This window comes from Urtica dioica, chromosome 5 (assembly GCF_054948205.1).
Source record: "Urtica dioica subsp. dioica isolate 48M chromosome 5, U.dioica_male_clone48M_v1_H2, whole genome shotgun sequence".
Taxonomy (NCBI): Eukaryota; Viridiplantae; Streptophyta; class Magnoliopsida; order Rosales; family Urticaceae; genus Urtica; species Urtica dioica.
The window spans coordinates 32,963,468-32,974,496 of record NC_142760.1 but is presented as its reverse complement, the minus strand read 5'-3'; the positions used below and the strand labels follow the sequence as shown (position 1 = coordinate 32,974,496).

Sequence of the window (11,029 nt, the reverse complement as noted above, 5' to 3'; positions counted from 1 at the left end):
TACCATTTCCTATCTTCCATCGGAGGCCTTTTTGTAGTAATTCATTTCCCCATTTAATGCCACGCCAAACTATGGAAGGGTGATGGCCTATAGATACAGATTTGAGGTTGGTATATGGGAAGTACCTAGATTTGAAGATTTTTTAGAGGATAGATTGATGATTGTCCAGAATTCTCAAAGCTTGTTTTGCCAGTAAAGCTTGGTTGAAATTTTCAAAGCAACGAAAACCTAATCCATCCTCTAACTTCGATCTACATATGGATTTCCAGTTTTTTCAAGTGTACTTTATTTCCGTTAGATGTAAAGCCCCAATAAACTTAGCCAACGTTGATTCGATATCAGAGCATATAGACTCCGGTAATTATCAAGACTAAAACATAACATAAGATGTACATAATCAGAGTATTTGTTGAAGTAAAACTTGTTGAAATTCTAAACCCCAATCATCGTAAATATATTGTCCTTAATTGCTTGCTATAAGGAGGAAAATAAGTAAAAAATAAATGAACAAAAATCAGAATAATATAAATCAAAGTTTTTGAAATTCTGAAACCTAATCATCGTATATATCTCACTCATTCTCTAATGTTAATGTGATATCATATCTATATATATCTATATATATATATATATATATATATATATATCTTATTATATAATTATCATTAATACTTTGAAGATCCAACTCAAATTCAATTCTTAATAGCTCAACAATTCCATCTAATTAACTAACCAAATGCATACGTATAAACCATGAGATGTGCAAGTAGCTATAACAAACCCTAAAAAATTATAATAAATCTTGTACGAGAAGAACAAAGTAGATACGATTCGAAGATAGAAACTAATTCAGCAACATGTTGATGGTAATTGTTTGGTTAAAATGTGTATTGAATCTATCTCTAAAAGCTATATAGGTGAATTTGAAATCTCCGGCCATTTTCATAAATAAAAGAAAAACTGAATTGAAATTGTAGACATTTGCGCGGAGGGACTCCTTAGAAGCAATTTATTGAAAATCCAGGCATTTATTTTCATAATATGTTGTAGATTTATGAAAAGGAATGTAGGAATATATAAAAGAAAATAAAATTCACAGTATTAAAAAGTGTAGTTGTATAAGTAGATGGTACCTGCACAGGAGAAAAGCTTTGATTCCCAGGATGATAGTTTGTTCCAAATCTTTTCCTTTAGTTAAGCAAAAATAGTTTTTTTGTCTTTTCCGGAATAAGATGGCAGTCCCAAGTATTTTTTTCATGGCATTCTCCAATCGTCATATGCAAGACTTCAACGAAATAATCTTATATTGACTGAGAAGTGTTTTGAGAGAAAGATAGATGTGACTTTTGGTAGTTGATATGTTGACCAGAACCAACACTATATTGATATAAGATGTCTTTGATTGAATCGCAATTTGATATTGTAGCTTCACAAAATATTAGACAGTCATCGAAAAAAAGGAGGTGGGATATCTTTGGAGCTGATCTAGCAATGTTGATCCATGTCAAGTCAGAGATTCTTTCCGCTCTGTGTATGAGAGATGATAATCATTCGAGGAAATGAGGAATAGATACCATATTTAGATTTAATCCAACGATTTAAATGATGATGATAGTATTACCGGGTTAATTCAACCTGGTGCAAAGTTACAATCACGGGGCCATGTAAAACCACACCAATGAGCCCAATTAGGGGAACCAAAGGAATCACGCAAAGAGACTTCGGTACGAAGGTTTCGACCACCGGAGGTTTCGACCATGGCCATAAAGACCTCGTCCACGAAGGCCTTGGCCACGGCCATGAAGGACTTGCCCACGTAGGCTTCGGGCGTGAAGGCCTCGGCCATGGCCACGAAGGCTTCGGCCACGACCATGAATGCCTCTCCTGGTGAAGGTTTCGGCCACGAGGGCCTTGGCCATGAAGGTCCCGACTACACAGGCTTCGACCCGTCACTAGGTCTCGCCCGAAGCACCCAACACGAAGGTCCTACCCGTCCTACCTAGGCCTTGGTCGACACGTCCTTTTCTTTATTTATGCACCTCCTGGTGCCTATAAATACCAGGCTCGACACACACATCCAGATAAAGAATTCTTGAGTATCGAAACGCTGCCAAAAGGTTTACTGAAACTCGTTTCCCTCAAATTCTACACTATACACCCTAAAACCTCACAATTAATCGTATCTCAACCTTACGAATGATTGAGCGCCAGATAGGTAATCAGAGGCACTGCCTTTGAGTCCATTTGAGTTCATCTTTGCTCCTCCCTGTTTCACATTATCTAACGAACAGGTTTTCCGACTATACTCAAATCTTTGGGTTCGAGACACCTTTGGCTCAAGCGCGATCACTTGGTGCGACCTTGGGTCAAACTGCTCGCGCCACTAAATCGTTGTCCAAAAGTCAGCGACACAGATCGTCTCAAATTACGAGATCGTTGAAATAAAGTTTGAGAACAAAATGTCTAATTAGATAAAATCATTTTTTTTTATACCAAAAATGCCAACAAAGATTACACACAATCATTTAATTACAAGCTAATATATTAGTATACACTCAATCAAAGTAAATACACTAAAATTAATTAGGCATAAATTTTAAATACATATATTATGGTGAGCTTGTTGGATAATGGTATTGTTAAAACATATTCTTGATCTGTGTCGCGTGATATATGATAATGGTTATTGCTTTATAAGAAATAAAAATAAATTAATGAAAAATTGTTTGATCTAATTCAGAATTTATGGATAATAATTTGTTTTACTTTCTCTTCTATGTATCACGCAAAACAAGCATGTCTTGTTTGTTTTGATTATATCTATGATATGTTTAAGGGTCAAGCGGCTATATAGTCAAATAGAACTCAAGTTTTTGCAAAATAGACATAGTTTGTCAACTATAAGTAAACTAGCCAAAATAAGATTAATCTACGCTAGATTAAATTTAATCCCAACGAACTATAAAGACATAATGTAAGTTTTATGAAGGCTGGACTAAAATTAATCGATGCATGATTAAAAGTCGCAGTACTCTCAATTGACTATTTTGCTATACCTAATGAAACTATGACTATTTTGCAAAAGTCATAGTTTGAATTGGCTACTTCATACCATTTTTCCTATGGTTTAATATAATCTAAATACAATTTAAATTTAGAATGCTATTTTAACGTTTTATTTATTCTAATAATTTTGGCTATGTATGATTTATTATGAAAAAAATAATAAATTATATACATAATCTATCATTATAAGAATGCAACAATAACAACACGCGGACATACTCCTTATGAGAAGTAAAAAAAAGTTGCTTTTCAAGATGGAAAAGCCAGAGAGAAACACGACTTTATAAGAAAAGGCCAAAAAAATTAAACTACGGCTAAAAACCACGTGCGTGCGAGAATAAGCAAACAAATAAATATCGTAAATATACTTGAAAAAAAAAAAAAATAATAATCCACGGTTTGTATTTGATCGAAACCTTTCATCTCTCTTAACTCTTCCATATAAAAATCTCGCGTTCCCAATCTTTTTTTGTTGCCTAACAAAACGCACTCCCAAAGATAAATCGTCGACGAGACGAATAGACCTAAAATCTCTCTCTCTGTAAACCGCCATTAACGATGCTTCTGCGAAGCTCGTCGTCCCCGATTCTCAACTCATGGCTTCAACACTCAAAGGACTCAGCCACCACGCCGGAGCCGGAGATCGTCCACCAGATTCCCCGAACTCGGTCGATCGTCTCTCTCTCCGTATCGTCTCATTCTCCTCGGCCTCCGGTCGATCCGTCGAAGAGGATTATGAGAGCGCTCTCGGAGACCGATCTCCTTGACCTCTTGCCAGTCTCTAAGAAGAGGCCGACCGGAGAAATCCTCTGCCGGTTCGAGGAGGAAGATGAGATGGGAGAGTTTGGGACCATAGGGATGGGATTAGGGTTCGGTGTTGGGACGAGTGCTCTGTCGGAGGAGAATTGCAAGGTCGGAGCTAGGGATTTGGCGAGCGTTTTGGTCGGAGGAGGTGTCGGCGGCAGCGGTGGAGGAATGATCTACGGAGGAGGGCGCGGCGGCGGAGGAGGATCTGACGGTGGTGGTGATGGAAACTCGGGGTTTTGGGATTCCAACCACGGGAATCAGAGTACAGACTTGTATTATCAGAAGATGATTGAAGCCAATCCTGGAAATCCTCTTCTCCTGAGCAATTACGCCAAGTTCTTAAAAGATGTAAGATTTTTTCAATCACACTAGATATATGATCGGCTTTTAAGAGTTTGTAGGTTCAAGCCTAATCAAATTAGTTCGTGAAGAAGTTGGGAAACGCAAGTAGATTTGGTTTGTCTCTGACTTTGATTTCCCGAACAGGTTCGGGGAGATTTCGTGAAAGCTGAAGAGTATTGTGGTAGAGCGATACTGGCGAATCCGAATGACGCTGGAGCTCTGTCCATGTACGCAGATTTGGTTTGGCAGAGTAACAAGGACGCCCCGAGAGCTGAGGCTTACTATGATCAAGCTGTAAAGGCCGCGCCGGATGACTGGTGGGTAACGAGTTTTTAATTTTCCGACCATGGACATATAAACGATTTAGCTTCGAGTTTCACAATGATGTTATCCGAAATCGAGGGCTTACAAATAAATGTTGTCTATTACTATGTCTAGCACAAGAAGATTTGGTTTTGTTTTGTTCATTGAGTTGATTTTGAGTTTTGTTTTCGATTGTGCAGTTATGTTATGGCATCGTACGCTCACTTTCTTTGGGACGCTGAAGAAGATGAAGAAGAAGGAGAATTTTGTGAAGTGGAAGAGATCGGTGTTAAATCGACGCCTGATTTCTTCCACGGAGTTTCTCCTATAGCCGCCTCTTCCTAAGCTTATTCCCACTTTCGGCGCTCTTCGTGTATAATAGTTTAGATATGACTCTGTTTATATACCGCCTTTGTTTATATCACTTTTTTGACTGCCTCCCTCGAAATTTTGTGTCTTCTTAACCTGTACTAGCCGTTTCCACTCTGTAAAATAAAGCAAGTTACTCAATAAGATATGTGAATCGATTTGCTTTGGTATGTTTGTACGCAATAAATTGGCTTTCCTCTAATGGTTTTAATTACTCGAATGTGTCGAGAGTTTTCAAAGACCGTGGAAGAAGCTGATTTTTGTTTCAGGTTATTGTTTACGGCTCATCTGTACTTGTTTGTCTGGTTCGATCTTTTTGTTCTTTGGGTAGATATTCTTTCTCCATTACTTTGTCTGTGTACTGTGAGTCTGGAAAAAAAAAAGTCCAAGTGGGTCGGGTCGGGGATAGGTAAAGGTGTGGACCGTAGCGATGATTCTCGCAAAGCAATGTTAATGGCTATCAAAGCAATGTGAAGAAGATTCTGAATAGTCGGAAGTGAATTTTGGGTGGAAAGAAAGGAAAAAAAAAGGCAGATCAAATCAACTATTAGTTGGATAGAGATGGTCATCGTAGTATTCCACATCCTTCATTACTTGCCTTTTTATCTTCTCTGCAAACCCGACCAAATTTTACAGATTTTAGGTTTAAAGATTCTTGAAGAAAAAAGCCTACAGTTTTACATTAACTAGACCATTTATTTATTTGACCAACTTTATTCTATGGTTTCAAATAATCCAGAACCAGCCAAGGACTGAACCAGCAACCAAACCAAGCCCCAGAAACACAACCATCACAATCGCCGCAAGCTCTGCTTGTGGCATCGGCACCGTCTTAGGGACCCGGATCATGAGGACACTTGTCAGGTACCCATTGGTCAGCCCGAGCATGAAGGTCAGGAACACCACGGGGACCTCGGTCCTCAACCACTTTGGCCCGTGGAGACAAGCCGTGAAGAAGGGATAGAATATAAGCCTTGCGAAACAGGACAACGTCGTTGCCATCACGCTCTCTACTACGTACACGGAGGTCAGGGATTTCCCCGTCAAATCCGCGACGTTATAGGCCGCGATGAGCAAGATCGGGTACCAGTCTTTCAGGAGCTCGGACTCGAGATTCTCGGCTATGAAACCCGGGAATATCGACAGAGTCACGACGTAGATCACGAAGATCCCAATCGCCGGCCACCTGATCTTCCTCGTCACGCCCCGGATCCGCGGCCCCGAGCGAAGAGGGTCTCCATCGTCCCCCGAAGCGATCTCCCGGTGCCACTCCATGACAGGTAACTTGTGCAGCAAGTTACAGCAGACGATGCAGCACAGGAGAATCATCGTGCTGACGAGGAAGTACAAGTGCGCGCTCGCTCGGAGACCCTTCTCATTCCTCGGAAGCAGCGCTTTCGTCGTGATCCTAAGCACCGAAACCAAAACACCTATCCCACCAAAAAAAAAATAAAAAAATAATAAAAATCCACACTTTTTCAAACCACCTCTATGCTTACTAGCTTTCTTGCTGCACAAGTAAAGAACACAAAAAAGAGTGTTTTGTCCATATAGATCTTACCCGAAGAAGCAGAGCCAGCGAAAACGGCCTGCATGTATCGTTTCGGAAGCTTCCCGGCGGACCCCATCAGGGTCCCACCGACCAACCCGTCAGCCAATCCACAGACCGCGACAGATGAGACTGTGACTGCATAGGCGACCCGGGAAGAGCCGATCCACGGGCCGGCCCAATCGAGCGCCGGGGCCGCCGCCAGCGAGAGCACGAACAAAGAGAAGCCGATCGTGAGCCCGGCCCGTTGGGAGGGTCGTCCGCGGGCCAGAACGACGAGGAGGCCCACGAGGGACGAGCCCATGTAGGCCACGGAAAAGGCCCGCTCGGCGTGCCTCCCCGGGTAGAGCAGCCCAAAGTAGTCCACGGCCGTGATGAAAGCGTTCCACGGGACGAGATTTCCGGCGCCGAGAAGGAAGTGGATGAAGTAAGCGAGATTGTAAGTGTCTCTCGGCTCGGCTCGCTCTACCGGGAGTTTAAAACCACCACTCATCATGGGCTGAAAAGTTTTAAAAGAGATTTTGATTTTTGATTTTTGATTTTTATTTTTTATTCCTTGCACTAAGGGCAACCGAGTTCGACATGGTTTTTTGCCAATGGGAGCAGCAGAGGTAAATATATAGGAGCATGAAAGGCTTGGATTTTTTTTGTTGACGTGTTTAGATTTTCAAGAATCAAATGTGGGTTTGGTGATGAATGATCAGAGGGTATTGTTTGTGCTGAGTGGGGACAAAAGAAAATGGACGGGCCTTATTGGTTATTATCAGAAACTATTTCGTTACTGTGTTCTCCTACATATATATTCACGGGGTACTAAAGCCTAGCTGTCCAGTAATTTTTTGTCTGCCTAACTTTATACCCCCCATGAAAGCTGAAAAAAATATAATACATTAATAATACATATGTATAACCGTTTTAATGTAAGTTTTTTTCCTCTTAGGGGACCTTTCTAGCACGTGTTTGTAAGTCTTGTGGATGCTATTTTTGCACATAATTTCTGGCCCTCCTCAGGTTTATTTTTATTATACTTTAAAATTCAGATTAAGAAGCTCATAAGATTCTTGTTTAATTTTCCTTATAAGACAAATTAGAAGGCATATTTTGTTATAACCGGTTAATATGACCGCTTTTTTTGACATGTAAGCCTTTGAAGTCATGTTCATCCCCTTTAGAAATATGTTGAAAAAAAATAGAAGAACAAAAGAACAACTAGTTCCCATCAACTGATAGGGGCTTTAAGTAGAGTTGATCACATGCAGATCTTGATTCCTTCCTCAATTATATGTACCATAGATTTTTATGTTTTTCACTCAACAAGATAAACCACTATAGCTTCGTGTCTTTTATCTTATGTCTAATCTACCACATGTGTGTCCTTTTAACAGCATATAAAAAGTAGAACTGACTTTTTTTTATTGTTGCCATTATTATTATTCACCGCTTGTCTCCTTTTCTTATGCTAAAATAAAAGCTATATTTTTTTTTTCCTTTTGCCAACAAGCTATCCATCTCAACATGTAACAACATCTTTAGAAAGTTAATATAGGATGGATTTTGTCGTATTTTATCCTCTAAATGTAGTAAATAAGGGCCTTCATTTATTTGTTTATTATTACCCCTATGATAGATTAATACTAAAAATTTATCCCAACGGTCTCTATTATTGAGTTGTATTTGCTTGCATTATTTTTTTTTTTTTGCACCTTACTTTACCGTAATTGACATAGTAAAAGTAAATTTTATCACCCATATGACCATATGATACAAGGGCGGAACCAATAATTGAAATTGAGAGTGGTCGACGATAATTGAATTTGTATAAAATATTTAAACTAATATATCTATTAATTGACTTTTTAATACAAAACTTGGTACAAAATATAAAACAGTGATACCTTATTCTCTAGAGTTATTTAGTTTTTTTTTTTTTTTTTCAAATTAAAAAGTATTTTTAGACTGATTATATATTATATATGGATATATATGGGTATGGTTCATTACATAGAGTGATCAGTTTAGAATATAATTTAATCCATATATAGATTTTTTTTTTCTTATTACTTGAATTTGTGTGGAAGAATTTTCTTACAAATTAATAAGTATTTAATGATAATTTGAATATTTACTTAGGGATTTGCAGTATTTTTTTTATATGAAATAAAGTCATTTTATGCTTTGATTCAAATTGCAGATACAATTAGAGAATTTTAAAACAAATAAGAAATGATATATTATTTAAAACATTAATTAATATTGAATTTGAATAAATAAATTTCGTAAATATAAAGAAGAGATTCACATTTTTTTTTCTACGCTTCAAATACCTCTCTCTCTCTCTCTCTCTCTCTCTCTCTCTCTTGCTTTGAGAACCAAGTACTACCTAAGTTCGACTTACCGTTATCGTTTTCATTTCGAGACTCCAATTTTTAGGTTATCCGTTTACCGGAGTGGAAACTGAGAACTATTCGGAAAAAATAGGAAATCGCTACCGCTAGAAAACCGTTTACCGAAGAAGAAATTGGTAAAAATTGTGGAAAATTAAACCGAGGTATTCAAATAAATATTTTACAAAACTATTTTTTATTTATTTATAATTCATACATATAAAATAGTTTATATAACGAATACATGATATCAATTCATCATCACAAATCATCATCAAATCTCAAGAACATCATTTATCATCAGTAACACATTATAAGCATCATATTCATCTCAATAACACCCACTCAAGATCATCATAATCATCATATTCATCATCAAATCATCATATACAATATCAATAAATTCAAATTCGGATTAAAAATCACATTTTAATTCCGATTAAATATAAAAATACATAGAAAACCATACAAAACAACCAATAAACTCATATCCATTGCTCAAACCCTTGAAATTATGAATTTAACTAAAAAAATTTATCATAAAAAATGAAAAAACCTCAAAATCTGAGGAAACCCCCGAAACTTACATGTCGAAATCCAAATAAAGTTGACAAAAAAAGGTTGCGACGAACGAAAACCACCGACAAATTAGACCGGAAATGGTTACTTGCGAACCATTGTCGGTTCTCTCCGATAAAGGGATTTTCGGTCGGTTTCCATCCGGTTTCCTCGGTAAGGCAATTCTTGGAACTAACACGTTAAAAAAAGGCTTTTAAATATCTGTAAATTGGGGGAACGTGGGTCCGCCTCAGCATATGCTTTATTAATTGTGCAAATTTATAGCTATACTTTTTAACTTTATGCAAATTTACACCTTCTTCTAATCTACTATATGACAATCAATGGGCAATTCTATTTTGAGCTTAGTCAAGATTAATCCAAATAATTATGGATACTGTTATTTTATATATGGTAAAACTATAACATAAACAAAATGTGTATTGAGAATTAAAGTCAACTTCTTTTTATTCACGGGTCTAAGAATCAAAATGTGGATTTACTCTTTTTTTTTTTTTTTTTTGAAATTTGGAATCAACATTTTTTCTATTAAAATTTTATATGGAAGATTTTTGTATAAATACTATTTTGCATTACTAATAAGTTGGTTTATTTTATTTTATTTTATTTTTATTTTTTATTTTTTATTTTTATGAAACTCTTGTCGTTTGGCTTGGAATCAAATATATATGTTTTATTTGTTTTTTGATCGGAAAGTAGTAATTTCATTTAAACCGAAAGTTCAAGCGTTCACATACCTTAGAGGGAAGATCCTGGGTTGCCAAAGCGGCAAAAAAAAAAAAAAAATGGGATACTAGTATTAAACTTTCGAAAAATCCAAACAACCTTACAAACATCAAAATACAAAATAAAATATTCCTTCCATATATTCAATTTGACTCCCATAAGCCCTCCAGAGCCCTATTTTTTCTTCAAAGTTGGCATGATCTCCTAAGCTAATAAAACCACAATCTCTGCGATTCGCCGCCCCGAAACAAATGCCGATTGGAAGGGACTAGTAAGAGTACCGATGAAAGGTTTGATTTGGTTGCACAGACCGATGTGTTCGTGCTCATATCCCTCGTATTGTTGAAGTTGGCAATGCATATTTTGTCGTAAACAACCTCTTTGTTGGATTATGAGATAAACTTGAGCAACTTGTCATTGATCAACTCTTCTAGCATGAGAATCATCTTGCATATAAGATATTGACACACACACACACAAACATATATATATATATATATATATATATATATATATATATACATGTATATACATGTATATCCTCTTATGTAGTTACAACATGTACAAGAAGAGGCATACAAGTCAACTTTATTTTGTTAAGCACGAGATACTTTTAATATTATCCAAATGTTTATAGAGCTGATGGGTGAAGATAGACGCAATGATGTGCTATTGGATTGATTATACAAACTTACTTTGATGGGCATCCCAAAACCTTAATCTCTCAATAGGTGCTCAGGCCAATCAATGGGTCATGAAAAATAAAAGATAAAGTAAAAAAAAATTCAAGATAATATATGGACTTTAGACATTGTGGAAGATGCGCGGGACATATTAATTTTTCCACCACTACATCAAGATGTTGATGTATCTCGTCTTATGTCGATATTATCTATAGATTAAA

The 11,029-nt window shown here is 37.0% G+C and overlaps 2 protein-coding genes across 2 annotated transcripts; one reads left to right on the top strand and one right to left on the bottom strand.

The window, feature by feature from the left end:
- Nucleotides 1-3,518: 3,518 nt before the first annotated feature.
- Nucleotides 3,519-5,180, top strand: LOC149397963 (Tetratricopeptide repeat (TPR)-like superfamily protein). The gene is made up of 3 exons (XM_089615038.1): nucleotides 3,519-4,221; nucleotides 4,360-4,532; nucleotides 4,719-5,180. The coding sequence occupies exons 1-3, from the start codon at nucleotides 3,625-3,627 to the stop codon at nucleotides 4,861-4,863; spliced, it is 915 nt and encodes a 304-aa protein (XP_089471164.1). The 5' UTR covers nucleotides 3,519-3,624; the 3' UTR covers nucleotides 4,864-5,180.
- Nucleotides 5,181-5,422: 242 nt separating this feature from the next.
- LOC149397962 (Nucleoside transporter family protein) lies at nucleotides 5,423-7,120 on the bottom strand. Its single transcript, XM_089615036.1, has 2 exons — nucleotides 6,449-7,120; nucleotides 5,423-6,317 (listed from the first exon to the last, which is right to left on the bottom strand). Exons 1-2 carry the CDS (start codon nucleotides 6,930-6,932, stop codon nucleotides 5,614-5,616), a joined length of 1,188 nt encoding a protein of 395 aa, XP_089471162.1. The 5' UTR covers nucleotides 6,933-7,120; the 3' UTR covers nucleotides 5,423-5,613.
- Between the last annotated feature and the right edge of the window lie 3,909 nt (nucleotides 7,121-11,029).